Genomic DNA, 18,664 nt, shown 5'->3' on the forward strand with positions numbered 1-18,664 from the left:
GCACCTCTTCAGGCTTCTTCTTTCCTATCTTATCTGCCCTAAAAGCTGAGTGAGGACAGAACATGACTGTTTTTTTACATTTTTATAAATCACTTTGTTAAATAAGTAGTTGGCTGTATCTTCTTGTTTCCTGAAACTCTTCCATTAATCAAATCAAGAAATATTTATTAAACACTTATTTTGTTGCCAGTCACTGTAGTAGACACAGAGAACACTACAGTCATGCTCCTCCCTTTGTGGAAAAGTCAGACCATAAACAAGAATCAGACGCTCTGCACTCAGTGCAGAATACGACAGATGTTAGCCAGCTGGGTGAGGTAGGCAGGAATGGGTGGATCAGGGAGGCCCTCTCTAAGCATCTGATATTACAACTGACACCTGGCACATGAGAATAAGTCCAACTTTTCTTTTTTAATTTAAACTTTTGGCATTACAGATTTTCATTTCTCATAAAGTAAATATCAATCTTTAATATCGCAAATAAATTAAAAGAAAAGCTCTTTTGGGTTGCTTTTTTTCCCCATAGTAAAGGGGGCTTGGGACCAGAAAGTGGGAAAAACCGCTGTGATTTATCCCCAGCCGTGATTGGTCTATTTTTTGCTCTGATCTCTTAAGGCATCACTGATAGAATTACAGATAACTCCTATGCAAGGCCCTGGTTGGCCTCAGGATTTGTCCTTTATAGCCCAGGAAGCTGATTTGTGGTGACCTGTTGGAGTTGGACTAGTTACCTTTGTTTTTTTCCTTTTTTGTTTTTCTCATATATTTTTACTTTTTTCCTCAACTTCCTTTGTAATTATCTTTTTTATTTTTCTTGTTTCTTATTTTTTACATTATTTTGTTTTTTTTCTTTCAATTTTTTGGTTCTTATTTTTGAGTCACTATGTGTAATGACTTTGCAGCTTTCTCTGCCAACAAGGAACACCATAATGGTGATTACGAGCTCCTGAACAGCACTAGTAAGGGATCCTTTGCCAAGATGAGGTCAGCCCAGTATATGCTAACCGGGACAGAGGTGGCTGTAACAGTCAAGAATAATGGTGCTCCTCTAGAGTTTTTTAAGAGGTCCATTGTCTTAAGGGCTTAAATCACCCAAATATCACAAAGTTATTTGAGGTGATTGCCACCCAGGAAAAAGTGTTTCTCTGTATGGAGCATGCCAGCAGAGGGCACTTATTTGGTTATCTCAAGGACCATGGCCCCATGACCCCCTGAGCCGTGTTCCAGCAGCCAATATCAGCAGAATTGCCACCGAAAGGGCATAGTCCACAGGGACCTGAAGCCAGAAAACATACTTATTGATGGTGAGCTGAGTGTCAACCTTGCAGACTAAATTCAGTCTCAGTAATGAATTTACTCACCATAAACTGAGCACATTCTGTGGCACCCTCTCCTGTGCCGCCCCAGAGATCTTGCAGCATCAGATATGTGCAGGCCCCAAGGTTGATGCGTGGAGCCTGGGGGCAGTTCTCTCTAGGATGGTGACAGGCACTCTGCTGGGTCTTGGGGGGAACTTCAGGAACTTCAGGGAGCTGAAGCAACAGATCCTGAGAGGGTACTTCCTTGTAGCATACTTTATGTCTCTAGAATGTCAAAAACTTAAAAAAAATAATGACCTTCATCCCCAGCAAAAAACAACCCTGGAAGGTATAATAGACCCTTGGCTCAACATGGGCCAAGAGGAAGACTCACGCCCTTCAGCTAGCCATGCTGAGGTGGAACGGAGCCCCAGGCAACAGAAATAATGAAGAACCTGGGACCTCAGTAGCACAACATGCAGGAGTCAGTAATAAAATACGTAATTCAAACACCTCTGATGCTCCACTTCATATTCTATCAGCCCACCTTTCACTTGGCTTTGCTGCTGGGACCAGCTTGTGCCTGTGCAGTGATTTTCAACCTTTTTCACCTCATGGTACACATAAACTAATTACTGTTCAGACCAAAAAAAGGTATAATTTTGATTCATTCACACTAGACGGCTATTGTTGTGTTGGCTGTTGCCATTATTTTAATATGATGATCTAAGTGAAAAGAGGTCATCAGTACCTCTAATTAATGGTCGGGTATTGCATATTTTAAAAATTCTTGGGGCACACCAGTTGAAAATCGCCATGCAACTGAAATGTGTAGCAACTCCCTGTGTACGTTTGGCAGAGCCCTGGGACTCACATGTACAGTGAGGAAGTGTGACAGAGGTAACATGTGAAGGGGCAACTACTGAGCCATGGTGGGCAGGATCTAATGACTGAAAGATGCTCACCCATGTCCCCTCCAAAGGCCCAGCAACATGGAGTCCCAGTATCCTGTCTTCAGTGTCCAAGTCAATCCTGCACCTCTGCACTGGCTTGCCCTTCTCTGCTTTCTCCCTGCTTTCTTATCCGTGGCTGCAAAGCCTAACATCTTTGCTATCTGGCCGTTTACAGAAAAAGTCTGCTGACCCACTTCTAGGTATTATAACATGCATCACTAACTTATTAGTGTCTCGTGTAAATTAACATTTTTTACCACATTCTGAACAAGACCTTACAACAGTTGAACTTTCTTTTCCTGCCTCATGACTGATCTCTTTTTAAATACCACAAAATATTTTAGTATTTTTTATATGGTCAGTATTCATTTAGGTTTACCAACATATTTACCACTTCATTTCCCTTCATTTGTTCCTCTGAGTCAACGTTCTATTTTGGATTATTTTTCTTCTACATAAAAAGTATTTAATTTTCATTAGTATAGAATTCCTGACCACAATTCTCTCAGTTTTTGTTTGAAATGTCTGTATTTACTTTCATTTTGAAAGATGTTTTTACTGGATATAGAAACCTCAGTTGGCAGGTATTTTGTACTGATACTTTAAACACATCCTTTCATTATTTTCTGGCTGGTATTGTTTCTTTTGAAAAGCTGGCTATATGTCTTATTGTTGTTCCTCTGAAGGTAATCTTTCATTTCTTTTTTTTCTGGCTGCTTTAAAGGTTTTTTTTTCTTTTTGGCTTGTCTAGACTTTCAGCAGTTTTACAATGACATGCTTAGATCTGAATTTTCTGTTTTTTCTTCTTGGTCTTTATATTGCTTCTTGAGTTTGAAAAAATCTTAGCTACTATATTTTCAAATACCGAGTCTTCATTTTCTTGCTATTTCTTCTCCTACAACTTTTAAACCATTGACTCATATGTCTCTTTTGCCCTGTTCTGTACCTTTCCAGCGCCTTCCTCCCCCTTGCTTCATTTGGGATATTTTCTTCTGACCTTTTATTTCACTAATTTTCTTTTCAGCTATGCCTAATTGGTTGTTAAACACATTTAATCACCATAATATGCAGAAGATTTGGGATGATTCTAAATGAGATTCAGTCCTAGGATGGCTAGTTCACATATATGTAGATGATGTAGCCCTTTAGGATTCTAACCAAAAGCTGGAGTGGGAGAAGCAGTAGTAGTTTCTAGAGCTTTTAGAGTACTAGAAAAAAATTCCACAGTAGTGTCACCCAGTAATGAAAGGGACTCCTTCCTAATAAGCCAAGTAGCCATCACAAGATATGCTCACAAGAAACTGAAGTTTAAATATTCAAACTTAAAAATCACTTGTGAAGAGATTGTGGAGATTACAGGTTTGGTATTCATTTGGATTAGATAACCTGAAAGGGTTTTTTTGTTTGTTTCTTAGTTTCTTGATTCCAGTTCTTGTTCCAGCTGTGATCATCTGTCTCTTTTTGTTAGTACTTTTCTCTCTGGTGTCTGACAGTGTGAACTGAATTACGGAGTCTAGGCCTCCTAACACATCTTGGTGAAGAATAGGTCAGTATTCATAAAGAATACTGACAGTTAAGAACAGTAGTATTGCAATAAGCTCACTTTGTAGGCTGACACAGTGAATATGTCTTTGCTTATCAAAAGTAATCACAGGTCCTTTTTAACAGAGCAATCACTCAGGTAGAGGCTTTAAGAAAATGGATAGAGGAAGATTGATTTGACTATATAATGACAGGAAAAAAGATTGATTTAGTTGAGTCAATGGGAGGAACAATATCAGTAATGGGGATATTTACTTCCATGTAGACAAAAGCAATATGTCTCAGTTTCTTTCTTATTTATTTATTTAACCTTTCAATCATTCAGTCAGCAAATATATTCCAAGAACATAGGCTAAGAAGGATCCACTCTGTTGAAAGTTCTCAACATTTCACAAGTGAATTTCATGAAAATTGTATACGGGGTTTACATCTTCAGGGAGAGAATAATGTCTGCTGCTATTTTGCATTTTGGGGAAAAGCAAACAATTTAAATACTCCTTCCTTTAAAATGGCACACTGTTGGAAAAACGGGAGGCCCCACGAGTGGACACATGTGTGGTCACGAGGACACAGATGAGCATGCTGGTGACTATAGTCACTCTGGAGAGTGCCAGCGGGTTACCTCTTGCTGTCAGTGAGGTCTGTTCTGCATTTTGTTTTTTTTATTCCTACCTATGATTGTTTAACTTACGCCAAGGAGACACAGCAAGTTAATCACAATGATAAAATTAAATAACTTTGCAAATTCACTTCAAAGTCATCTTTATCAGACCTGAAGGTGCATTTATTGATCAAAAGTTTTAGATATTCCACTCAAGTTTTCTGTAAACCTAAAATGCTTCCTATTAATTTAAACAATAAACAAAATGCAGTTTTATTCAAAGTATACAAAATCTTAAATTTCAAGTTGTTTCTATATTTCAAAAATCAATAGTAAAAGGCAAACTATAGTGAGAATTTCATATGTATGTCTATCTATGACCTCACTGTGTTATAACACAGAAGCATATAGACGTATACAGACAGAAGCATTTACACTGCAGTCTGTTTAAATGCAAATTGCAAGAAGTTTTTATCTGCATTCAGTACCATATTTCAGTATACAGTATGACCAAACCAAACACAACATAATGTCATTTTCATTTATTTGTTGAAAACTGTGTTCCATGAACTGACCAGTGTGGCTCAGTTGGTGGGAGCATTGTCCTGTAACCTGAAAGTTGCAGGTTCAGTTCCTGGTCACACACCTAGGCTTCAGGTTCAGTCCCTGGTTGAGGCACATACAGAAAGCAGGTAATCAGTGTTTCTCTCTCATATTGATGTTTCTCTCCCCCCGCCTCTCTTTTTTCTCCCTTCCTCCCTCTTGCTCTAAGAGAAAGCAATGAAAAAATATCCTTGGGGGAGGATTCAAAAAAGTGTTTCATTGTGTATTTACTTAAAGAAAACTTAAAAGGATTCATGTTTTATACTGGGAAAAGCTGAATATTACCAAAGATCTTATTAAATATTAACTTTGTAATATATTTCATAAAAGTTTTAACTTCTGATAATATCTATATCACTATATCATATTACGCAAAAATTACAGAGTGATATTCTAAATCATTAAGATTTCTGAAAAGCTACTTAGAAGTTTTTTTAAAAACTGGGAAATAATAAGCTACTGAGGTGCTGTGGTGGGCTTCCCGTTATTTTGCAGTGAGAAAACAGAAGTTCAGAGAAATCGAATCACTTGCCCAAGGACAGACAACAATAGATGGCAGATCCTAGGTTCAAATTCACGCTCCTAGTCACTCATGCTGGTATGAGCCTGCATTACACGGTGGGAGCCGGAGCTGGGCAAAGTGGGGCCTGAATGGCGCCTCAAAGGCAGAATCCACACTCAGCAGTGGAAAGAGCTCGGAGAGGCTGAAGTTTTAGTGAGGGTCAGAAGTGACACTGTCACTGTGGCTTCTGGCTGAAAGATTTAGGAAAGTAGTGTTGCTACCATAAAAATGAATACATGTAGAAACAAACAAAGATGGAAATTTCATTTGGGTACAAATGTGCTGACATTGGTATTGGCCTTGCTGAGTCGTAAGTAACACTAAGACTGATAGTTAGAGCTGCCGTATGCATATTGGACAGTATAGGACTTACGTACTGTTGAGAGTCGGCACTGAAATGTAGATTTAAAATCCAATAGCAAAAGTTAGTGGCTGGAACCAGAAGAACAGAAGAGAACTGAGAGAATAAGAAGAAAATTAGAATCTGAAGAGGGGGAAAAAGTCATCTAAGCCTGGGGTACAACCCCCCCTTGTGTGTTTGAGAAGCAAAAAATGTAAGTGAAGAAAAAACCAAAACAAAATAAAAACCAAAAAGTTAAAGGAGAACCAGGACAGCATAGAGTCATGAAAAGCAACAATAAACATGACTAAAATTTACTGAGCTCATGGGTCAAGTTTGTGCTCTGTGTTTTACATACGACATCTTATTAATCCTCAGGGAGGTATGTTTGTGTATCTCTGTTGACAGATGAGGACACAGGACACTGAGCTTTAGCAAAGTTAAGCCATTGGGTGTTTTGTAAATAGTGGAAGGAACATAGGCCTTAGGCCAGAGAGATTTAAATTCAAATATCCACTTTGACATTACTGACCACGTGACCTCAGACAAGTACTTACTTTGTCAGAGCCTCAGTTTACTCATCTGTAAAATGGAGATAATATTTACTTTGCAAATTGCTGTAAAGTTTAGTAATATAATAGGAAACAGCTTGGCATTGGGCCTGGCATACAGTACATGCTCTCGAAAGGGCAGCGAGTACTAATAATAGCAGCAGTACTTGTTAATTGTAGACAACATCTGTGGCCCCCGTGGCCATCGCCCTTCTAAAATCAGGTCACATACACTTTTGGCAAAGTTTGGCCTGTGTTGTTTTTAATTCAACTAGGACCCATATTTGAGCATGACAAAAAGCACAGTTCTGCAATAAGTAGGGTCACTGCATATGGCTGTGCCATTTACAGGGACTATAACGGCAGTGGCTCCTGCTGACTTTGTGTCGAGTGATTGCCCTGGAAATGTGTTGGCACAAAACAGAGGGCCCAAAATACGGCAGCCACAACAGAACCAAAGAGATGAATGCCTTTGCCTGCACATTGCATTGGTTTGTATGTTCAATGCCTGTCTACTTGTTTAATGCTCTCCACAGATCTGTACTCCCGACTTGGTGGTATTCCTGGCTTGTGCCAATCAGAGGCTCAAAGAGAGATTACTGAGGCGTGCAGAGCAACAGGGGCGGCCTGATGACAATCTGAAAGCTACCCAAAGGAGACTGATGAACTTCAAGCAGAATGCTGCTCCGTTGGTCAAATACTTCCAGGAAAAGGGGCTCATCATGACAGTAAGTCAGCTATAGTTTTGCATGCCTAGTACAAGAATGATCTTTCAGATTTCTCTAGACCTTGTGATTTAGAAATCTTTACATTAAAAAAGTGGCTTTTCTTGGGTTCAGATTCAATGAAAAAAAAATTGATAATTTTGACCTGACTTGCCTTTATTAAGCCATAATGATAAAAACACTTTCACATTATTTTGATTGATTTTACAAAAAAAATGGTAACTTTTAACCTTAGCTAGAATTCCATAGCCCCCAAATAAAAAAAGGATTTTTTGAAATAATTATTTGAACTATTTTAAGCAATACCCAGATTCTCAACTCTTCTGTCTTTGGAACCTAATAAAATTGATGGATTTAAAAATACATAGTATTATATCAGACTTATATTGTAAGCTAGGCTTTATCATAATGTACCATAGAAAGAATGAGATTCTGTAGGCATAATGTCTCTAAGGGTTTGACTTGTCCATGAAAAAGTGATACTATCTCAAAATGAAAGGTATTGATCTTTCTGCTCCATTGATGCAAATATTAATATTTTCATAAATGTTTAGCTCGTTTTATGGCTAATAACCCTCCAAGTGTCAATGAAGGCTGACACTGAATTACTGAATATAATTACTATCATGTAGAACGTTAAAGATGAAGATTCAGGTAAATTTATTATATCTATAACATAAATTCAAATTTGAAAACACAGTAGAGATAAGAGGATTATAGGTCATCTGAAGAAGGCATTTTTTTATAAAGATTTTATTTATTTATCTTTAGAGAGGAAGGGAAGGAGAGAAGGAGAGAAACATCAATGTATGGTTGCCTTTAGTGTGTCCCCTGCCAGGAACTGGCCTGCAACCCAGGCATGTGCCCTTGACTGGGAATTGAACTGCGATCGTGTGGTTCGCAGGCCCGCACTCAATCCACTGAACTATGCCAGCCAGGGCTGAAGAAGGCATTTTACAGAGGAAGACACTAAACTTGGGGTAACTCCACGGCGGCTGGCTGGTGGCAAACCTCAGAACCCTCGCCTCAGCCCTTGGTCCTTCCTCGTCTAATGGGGTTGCAGGCCCATAGAGACTCTGACTGCAGTGCCATGCCCATCCCGATAAAATGTAGGTCAAGTGTTTTTCACGAACTTCAGGTGAATCTACTGAAGCCTCCCCACAGAGCTCCTATGACCCAACAATTACTGGGTCAAAAATATCTTTGTTAGATTAAAGTACCCTTAAATCTGTGACAGTCACAACATTTGGACAGTGGTCTCTTTGCAGTCTTTTTACACTATAAAAAAATATTTATTAAGATTTGCTCCTTAAGTCAAAAGTTGTCATGTCAGAGAATTGTAAATCTGATCTGAAAATAATTCATAATACCAGAGTTTATTTTATGTTCTAAAAGAGACACTGAGTAGTAATAGGAAAGATTTCAGAAAATCAGGGTGGGTATTTCTGTAGCTATTTTTTGCTGGGGTTACTGCTTGTTTCTCTTGCGAATTACCAATGCTGACTTCTGCATGAAAAAAAAAATTGACCCCACAGTCCAAACCTCAAAGGCAAGGTGCAGAGCCAGAGTTTTAATTGATGCTTGCAAGGTTTAAAGGTATTACCGGAGCGCCTCTGATAACTCCCTGCTTGTCGTATTTGTCATCACAAGCACAGAAGATTTCCCCAATGAATGCAGAGTGGGGATTGTTAATTTACTAATATTTTGCATGGAGGTGAAATGCCATTGCCTCTAACTGAGGGAGTCAGTAACAATGCGGATGCCAGCCGGTACCCTCATTGCTAACACCAAATGGGCTTTAAGACAAACACTTCTATTTACTGGCAGAATGCTTGCCCTGGAAAATCACATGAAAACTGGTGAGTACAGACCCAGGCTAAGCTCTGGAGAACAGAATTTGAAATTCAGTCTGACAAAAGAGCAAGGAAGGGCTGCCTCCCGAACAACACATCCTCCTTCAGAATGTGGATCGTACTTCACTTTTGGAATTAAATATGTGTGGTAGCATTTCTGCTTTTAAAGATGAGCAAAATAACAAAATAATTATCTTTATTAATCACAAGCATATTAAGATTTTAAGAGAATCTTGGGTAAATAGATCAAACACAAGATACTCCCTTTCTGTTCTAGTTTTTTGTTCATTTGCTTCTACCTGCTTCTCCTAACTTATTTATTCATTCATTAAATATTTATTGAGACTTTCTGCTAGGTGCTAGGTTTGCGGAGTTAAATAAGCAAAAAGTAGGAATCTTTATTTTATCACTTGCGTATTTCAAGCACCTAGAACAGTACCTGTCTGGCACATAGTACGTTCACACTAAATGAACAGAATTTACAGTCTACAGGGGTCCTCAACCTCTGGGCCATGGACCCGTACTGGTCCCGGCCTATTCGGAACCAGGCCACACAGCAGGAGGTGAGCTTGAATGTAATGCACTTGAATCATCCCGAAATAATCCCCTCCTCTCTGGCCTGTAGAAAAATTGTTTTCCACGAAAACTGTCCCTGGTGCCGAAAAGGTTGGGGACCACTGGTACTGGAAAAGTGATATTAAACATGATGACTCTTGCAAAGGAATTCCCCATAATGAATAGAACAGGCCTTCTCCCCGCCTGCAGGTGGGCATAAGTATTTATTTTGGCTCCAGATCTTCAGGACCACAGAAGGCACATCTCTCTTCAGTTCAGGTGAGAAACTTCATCATGATGCTCCTCTTCTCTAGGGCTTTGGAATCTGAAATCTGTCACTTGGAATTTCAGCTCCACTGCCATTTAATAAATTAATGAGGCTCTAGGACTTGGTCTTCATCTCCGAATTGGAGATGATGTCACCTACCATGTAATGTTGTAGGGGTGAAATGAGAAAATGCCTGCGACATAGCAGGCCAGGGCACTGCAGGGGCCCTGTTTCAAATGCAACGGGCCAGCCACATTGCCTGGCTCAGAATCCAGCAGCTCCACCTGTCACCCGGGTGACCTTCTACAGGCCACTTATCTTTTCTGTGACTTAGATGGCTGACCTGTAAAGTGAATAGAATAGTCAATCCCACCTCAGTGTAATTTGTGAGGAGTAAATGGATGACACAGACTTAGAACGGTGCCTGGAACATTGTGAGGGCAATTTAAATGACAGTTGTTATTTTATAATTTTTTAAATTTCCTCCTCTCTCTTTCTCCCCACCTAATGCCTGTCCTTTGGAACCTATACTTACGCTAACAATTCTGTGCTGTTTGAAGGCACCATGTTGCCTCTTCTTCAATGGATAGATTATTGAAGGAATCCAAAATGAAGAATTTAGGTTTTTTTAAAACTTCATGCCAGCCCTGGCCTGTGTAACTCTCTCTTGGTTGTCTCCTAGACGGAAATGTCACGAATTTGACTCCTGGTAAGGGCACGGGCCTGGGCTGCAGTGTTGGTCTCCAGTGGGGCACATACAAAAAGCAACCAATCGATGTTTTTCTCCCACACAGATGTTCCTCTGTCCACCCCTCTACCCCTTCCTTCCCTCTAAAATCAGTAAGCATATCCTTGGGTGGGGATTTAAAAAAAAAACTTTGTGTAAAATTCATTTTTTTCTCTGAAAGTGTTTGTTAATTAGTTATAACATTGTGTCAGGGTTTACTTTAACTTCTGTGGCATCCATGTAATCGAGCTGTATGACGGCTGTCTGAATAATGTGGTTGAGCCATCACGGATATCAGCCCGCTCTTTTTTCTTTTTCACCTCATCATTTGCGGTATCTGCTGGCAGTCTGACGAAAGAATAAATCCAGTGTGACTTACCAGGAAACCTAATCAAAATAGCCAGGGGAAGCGTGCCGTCACCTGAATACTGCACCTTATTGACATGGCTCCTGTCATGTGTGTCTCTTTATTTCCATTCTTTTATTGTAATTTTCTATTCACAGCCATCTGTGCAGGTGTGAATTAAATGTAGGAAATGACTGGCTAGTATGTTATAGGGACTTTGCAGATTCTTTTCAGACAAGCTTATACATTGTTTTTCAAATTGTCATAAGGGTGGATGCAATTGCTCCTCATGTCTTTTACAGCATTATCTTGCTAGTCAAGTATTCGGATGCTATGAGTTCCCAAAATTTGTTAGAAGTTTTTCTTTGAAGTTTGAGTATGACCAGGACCAGAAAAGCTGCTTATTTAGTCTCGCTGAATAGTGTGTTATGACATTTTGGAGCACTTGGACTTGATGAAACTGTGTTAACTCATGAACAGTAACTCCCTTTCATAAATCTATCAAAGCCTCAATAATATTATTTTAATGACTTCTTTATCTTTATTTTTGAAGCTGTAAAAATAACTTGTCTTCATTTTAATCATCTTCACCAAGTTGGAACCCCTTTTTTAAAAAATAGCAATAGCTATTAGGCTGGTGTAGCTCAGTGGATTGAGCATGAGCTGCAACCAAAGGGTTGCTAGTTTGATTCCCAGTCAGGGCACATGCCTGGGTTGCAGGCCAGGTCCCCAGTGGGAGCCATATGAGAGGCAACAACACATTGATGTTTCTCTCCTTCTCTTTTTCCCTCCCTTCCCCTTTCTCTAAAAATAAGTAAAATATCAAAAAATAGCAATAGCTAAGATAGGCCAAGTCTTTGTAAGTTTCATGAATTTTTTAAAAAATGCCTTGTGGTTTTATTTTCTAAGAGTATTTTTAAATGCCTGAAAAATAATAGGGTAAGGTGTAATGTTTGTGTTGTCATTTTCCGAAGTGCCTTGTGCAATTTGGGTATTTTATTCAGTTGGCAAAACATGTAACTTGTGAGGGAAACGGTTGCTCAGTTGTGTACACTGAACAAATACCACTTATTATGCATGATAATCAGTGAAAGCCACAGTGACCTTTAGGCTGTGAGAAAAGCAAATGGTCATTTCTTCTGGACTTTTTACAAGAGAAACATACCTTGAAATGAGAAGTAAGCTGCAGTCATAGGATGTATGAAGAAGCCTATGAATTAACACCCAGATTAGCTGACTGGATCTCTTCAGCCAGGAAAGGCAGAGGCCAAAAGATGTTAAAATCAGGATTATGTGTTCACCAACACCAGTTTTTCTGGGACAGTGGAAGAGGAACTAAGTATAAACCTGTCTTGTCATATAGCAAGGCCACATAGACCAATGATTCCCTAATGCTTAATAAAGCAAGAAAAAAACTTGATGAGCCTGAGATGAAGTTGACTCTTTCTCTTAAAGACTTTAGTTTTTAGAACAGTTTTAGGTTCACAGTAAAACCTAAAAAAAGGCACAGAGACTGCCATGTCCTCCCCACCTCCACATTTTCACAGCCTCCCCCAACACAAACATCTCTCACCAGAGTGGAGTATTTGTTACAACTGATGAACCTGCATTAACATTATGATTACCCCCAGATCCACAGTTTGCCTTGCGGTTTAGGTTCACTTATGGTGCTGTGCTTTCTGTGCGTTTGGAGGAATGTATAGTAACATGTGTCCATCATTATAGTATCAGACAATTTTCACGGACCTAAAAATTCTCTGTGCTCCACCTATTTCTCCCTCCCATCTCCCCCCGAACTCCCATCCTGACCCCTGGCAACCACTGATCTTTTCACTATCTCCATAGTCTTACCTTTCCCAGAATCTCATACAGCCAGACCCTTACAATATGTTTCCTTTTCAGACTGGCTTCTTTCATTTAGCAATATACACCTAAGTTCCTCCATGTCACTTCATCACTTGATAGCTCATCTTTTTAGTGGTGAATAATATTTTATTGTCCGGATATATCACAGTCTGTTTATCTATTCACCTACTGAAGGACATCTCAGTTGCTTCCAAGTTCTGGCAATTACAAATAAAGTCACTATCAATAGCCGTGTGCAGGTTTTTGTGTGCACATAAGTTTTCACCTCATTTGCAAGTGAAAACTTATAAATAGCAAGGAGCATGATTGCTGGATGGCATGGTAAGTGCATGCTTAGTTTTGTAAGAAGCCACCAAACTGACTTCCGAAGTGGCTGCGCCGTTTGGGATTCCCACCAGCACCGGAGGAGAGCTGCTCTTGCTCCGGACCCTCAGCGGCATGTGGTGGTCTCAGCATTCAGGATCTGGGCCATTCTGATAAGTGTGGACTGGTATCTCGTTATTGTTTTAATTCGCATTTCCCAAGTTGGCTTTTTTTTATTTTACTAAGTGAGGGCATTAGAAAAAATGATTGCCATCGATTAAAGGGATATTTTTAACAAAAGAGAAATTAGGAATGACATGATTCTAAATGAAGTCTCTAAATGATCCAGTTTGGCTTGAAGAAAAACTCCCAGCATTTGCCCTGGTTTTTCTCATTTTGCTGTGTATTAGGGAGCACTTCATCCCCTGGCACAGAGAACCATCCTCTCAAAGCCACAGGATCGTGGATTCACCCAACATGTCCCTGAGCTCCAGATCACCCACTGACACTACGTTTGCTCACTTTGCCCCATAGCACCTTCTTCAGATTTGGGAATATCCCCATTATGTACTCAAATTTGCCACCAAAATGATGTAATTCCCATCCCACCAAACACTCTTAGCCAAAGGGAAAATAAACAAGAATAGTAAAAATGAATGTTAGACAGAACTACCGAATACTTGTTAATTAACTTCAAGTTTCATGAGAATGAACACTAACATTTAAACTACAATAGCCTTATCCCTAAACTTCCAGCGCACAACCATTGGTTAATTATCCCCATCTCCACCAGCATCATTCATTGCACAGAGTAGTGAAAAAGAAATCTGGACGCCATAAACACTCAGCAGATTCAAAAACTCACCTCAACATAAGAGAGGCGATGAACACACTTGATAACAGTTTACCCAAATGAACCCAAAAGTTAGGAGGGAAATTCTGCTACTGCTTTGCAGTAATTAACAGGGTGATGAATTTGTACTGTGTAACAGTGAAGCTGTATTTCCTCTAAGTACCATCACTATTTACATCCTGTTTCAACATCCGGTGTCATGTAACCTACTTGGTGGATTTAGTAACTAAGAAATAACCGAGGAGGAGTTTTCAAAGGTTACTAAAAAGGAAAGGCTGTGTGGATGCACTTTGGAGGGAAGGTACTTACATAGAGGACGATGGTGAATATGTGAGCCTGGATGTATGACCCTCCAAATTGTCTTTCAGTTGCCCCAAGTATTTTTATACAAAGTAGACAGTACCTTTTGGCATGAAACCGGAGAGTGATAGACCGTCAGTGTGAAGAGCCCAGAAGTGATGTGAGAAATGTCCATTTTTTATATGAATAAGAGAAGATTATAAGGAATTACATTGTCTGGGCAACAAGCATTTACCAAATCCTATTCCGTGCAGAGCTGGCAAAGCAGCCAAGCCCTAGAGAAAGTACTGTTGCTTCTTTAAGGGAATAACATCTCTGCACACTAGTCAGTGGTGCTCATTTAACTTATCTATTAACACAGATCTTTGTAATCCTAGTTTAAATATATCCAGAACTGAATTGAAAAGCAGATCTGATTATGTTCAGAACTGCCATTGTTGTGGGCTCTAAAAACTAAAGTACTATGATACCAATTTCATTCCCGGATCTTTTGTATAGAAAGAAAAACAAAAGTACTGAAGGATAAGGCCATTTGCTCACAAAACGGCAAACCACATATAGCAAAGTTAGACCCACAGTTCCGGGGCAGACTATGCTGGATCCTAAAGAGCATCACAGCAACAGGGAGAATGAGCAGGTACCGTATTCACAGCTAATTCTGGCTTTCTGTCTCCATCTTGCTAACAGACAAGCACCCTGACTCGCAACTTTTCCACGCCCAAAGCTGCTCAGTGTCAGCTGTGTTCACACTCCGCAGGCAGGGGGCAAAGCAAACGACTCAGCCAATGCATCTCCTTCCAAAGCAGGAAATTGATGCTGATTATATGGCAACTCTATTGTCAGGACCCGATGATATGCGCTCTCCCGCCATTGCATTACTCCCATTGTGATGTGTCATACAGGTGTTCACCAGAAAATGAGGAGGAACATAAAGAATGAAGGTGATTTCTTTCCCCAAAAGATGTAAACTATATTTCTGTTCGTTTTATTACTACACACATCCATGGAATAAAGTCCAAAAAGCCCCAGAAACAACTTCTTAATCATCTTCAGTATAAAGTAGGGTCGTCACATAATAACCATAAATTAAATGATGTGGATAAAAACCAGGTAATATTCAAGTAAACACATTTAGAAGATTCATATTAGGAAAATTCCAAGAACTGTTTTGGCAAGCCTATCTAAGAACATCTTATTTAAGGCCTGGCCTATTTCCATGAGACTGGCTTTCACAATAGCTTGTCTCTATTTGTAATTTTTTAAAAGAAATAAAATGTTAGTAGGTAGTGGGTGGCTGAATGCATGTCATATTGACAGCTTCCTGATAAACCCTTGTTTAGTACGCTAGTTTCTGACAGGAAAATGGACGAACGCACACACCTTTTTAACTGGCCACCTCTCCAGGAGACACTGTGATCAGAACAATGATTTTGACTGTGGCGTCAACAAATATTTCACACTTCAAGAATTAGATCTCAGTCAATTTAATATGTTAAACTGAGGCTTTGGGGAACATGAGTAAGAAAATAGTATTTTTGGTAAAGTTCTTGGACTAAATTTTTTTCATGCTTCAAACCAAACTAATTGGAATTGATCAGTGTCTTTAAAGAGAGATGACACTATAGTTAAATTAAATGAAAAAAAGGAAGAAGATAGAAGAAAAGGAAATGGCAGGCCTGGGAGACTTGCCAATGAGGAAAATACTAGGAATAGATGGTGTCTTAAAAGACAATAGCTAACAGTCTCTGAGTATGTGTGGTACTATTCAATGTACTTCCATGGTGGGGCTTTAATCCTCACCAAATCTCCAGGTATTCTCGTCATGTCCATTCTGTAAATGAGAAAACTGAAGCACATGGAAGAGGACCTTGCCCAGGGTCTCATAAGAGCTTGGTCCCTCAGCCCAGACCCAGGACCCTGCCCCCAGAGGTGGCACTCATGATTGCTGTGCGGTCCCTTCATTAAAACATGACACTGAAGCACTCTCGATCTTGAAGAGAAAGCTCATCACTGCTTTCTTCAGGCATTTATTGTTTGATAAGCACCTCTCTTCGGCTGTAGTCTCTTCATTTCTGTTTCTCAGGAAAGAATAAATGAGGAAATTAATTCTGTTGGTGCATTACATTGAGAGGTTTTTAAACAGTGATTTTATTAGGACACACTTTTCCATGTACCAGAGACCATGTCAGGCACTGTAGGGAGTATGAAGATGATGTGGAGACAGGTCTGGCTTCGTGGTGTTGTCTGTAGTCAATGACAGAAACATAAATAACTCAAATACAGCGGAGCAAGGGGGGAGCACCACACACAGAGGTATGATAGGTTGGGAAGAGTCAAGGGCAGGGGAGCTACTTCCGCCTGGAAAAATGAGGAAAGGCTCTACTGGAACTTTGGCCCTTGACAGACCAGTAGAAGTTGGAACCCAGGAATGGGGAGGAAGGTGTTATACGCAGAAACAAGACACGTAGGGTCTACGATGGAGTAGTGATAATGAGGAAGGAGGGGCACAGGTGTGCTGGAGAAGGCGCTGCAGTGCTAGGCCAGGGAAGAAGGGTGCTTCTGTGGGCAGTGGTGAGCTTACAGGCTTTGAGCAAGGGAATGACATAACTAGAAATATTAAGCCGGTGGCCATGCATAAAACACTGAGTGCAAGAAGCCTCTAGACAGGATTTGACGGGGGCCTAAACTGGCACAGTGACTGTGTGACACAAGGTTTGCGTCTCCACGGGGACAGGCTCTGCAAACCACTGGCATCGGCGGTAAACATGGGAGTGGCTGAAAAAGTGCCTGAGGAAAACAGCACTTGTAAACCACCTGATGTGGTGTGTAACGCAAGTTTTTCCAGTGTAACCATTTTGATTTCCCGTTTGGATAGCATTTGCAGCAGAGTTCAAAGGAAAGAGAAAAGGAAAAGTAATGTATTAAGGACTGTGGTTAACTAAAGAACTTTAAAGTGACATTGAGATCTAAGTAAAGAAGAGTTAACTGAGGAATCACCAGTTATTCTTTTTAGAAATAATTGTTTCAAAATTACTCAAGTGAGTAAATTAGTGAATTAAGTAAAAAAATTATAGATACATCTGGAACATTTAATTTCATGGCAGACAGATCCACATGTCATAGGTATGGGGACATAGCTCCATTAAGCACTACAGTAATCAGTTATCAAAAATAAGACCGGCCTGGCCCATGTGGCTCAGTTTGTTGGAGTGTCATCCCATAAACTCAAAGGTCGTGGGTTCGATTCCCAATCAAGGCACATACCCAGGTTGCAGGTTCAGTCCCTAGTCATGTAGGAGGCAACCAATCGATGTGACATCAAACTCTCTCTCTCTCTTCCCTTCCTTCCACTCTCTTTAAAAGCAATGAAAAAATGTCCTCAGGTGATGATAAAAAAGGAATAAATTTAAAAAATAAAAGACATATTTATTAAAGGTATGTTTGACTACAGCCAGAAGACCTGAATATCTTTGGCTTAAACACATTTGACCTAAACACATTTGGCATAAAATGAGTGAAGATGGTGGATTCAGAGTTGGTACAGTGACTCAGTGGTGTCCCCAGGAACTCCTACACCTCCTATCTCTCTGTTCCGCCCTCTGTTCTCTGCTCCCTCATAGTAACAAGAGGGCTGCTGCTGCTCCGATCCACATTCTCGACAGGACAAAGGGGTTGGGGCACAGGGCTGGGCAGCCACGTCTATTGTCCTTCATTAGGAAAGAAGAGTTTGTCCACAAACCCTGCTCCCACCGTCACAATCACATGTAGGTCCCATCAGTCAAAACTGGGTCATGGGTTTTTCTCTGCCTTCTAGGAAAACTGGGAAATTAATTATTTAGCTTTTCAGCCTCGGAAGTAAAGGAAAAAGGAGTTAGAATAAATGTGGAGCAAACCAACCTATAATAACCACTATTAGGTTTTTTTTTAAATAAAAGAACATTTGGTTTAAAAAGATATGGGACTATACCTTTGGCAGTAATGCCATCAAAAATGGTTAAAGTAAAAAGCATCTCTGCTTAACAGCTGCTTTTTGGTAAGCACTTTCAGTTCCAGGACCTGTATTCACTTTACATTTAATGCTCACCATTGTCCTTAACATTTAATGAAAGAAAGGCTTAGAGAGGTTCAAGGACATACCAGAGATGCCAGAGGCAGAAAATGAGGAAGCCGACACTTGCAATAGGTTCTGTCTCACAGAGCCTGCTCAGTTAATAATAAGGAATTGAGCCAGATGCATATCTAAGCAAAGAGTTACCACCTCCCAGAAAAAAAGTCAGAAAAGGTATTGATAATGCCGAATTGTGAAATCCTGATGTTGGTGACTGAGAACTCTAATTCCAGGAGGAATTAAGAACTCACGTACTACATCAAATGCTAAGCCAGCTGCTTTACCAACTTCACCTCATTTAATCACCCAA

General features: G+C 40.0%; 1 protein-coding gene across 2 annotated transcripts in view; it reads left to right on the plus strand.

Moving 5' to 3' along the window:
• The window catches only part of AK5 (adenylate kinase 5), a 220,613-nt gene that overhangs the window by 49,042 nt on the left and 152,907 nt on the right, over positions 1–18,664 (plus strand). For both annotated transcript variants that reach the window (XM_037148132.2, XM_053655593.1), the window contains exon 6: positions 6,987–7,178. In XM_037148132.2, the coding sequence (XP_037004027.2) occupies positions 6,987–7,178 (192 nt within the window). The remainder of the gene's footprint in view (positions 1–6,986; positions 7,179–18,664) is intronic.

Source organism: Artibeus jamaicensis, unplaced genomic scaffold (genome assembly GCF_021234435.1).
Source record: "Artibeus jamaicensis isolate MK-2021 breed Jamaican fruit bat unplaced genomic scaffold, CSHL_Jam_final scaffold_1019, whole genome shotgun sequence".
NCBI lineage: Eukaryota > Metazoa > Chordata > Mammalia > Chiroptera > Phyllostomidae > Artibeus > Artibeus jamaicensis.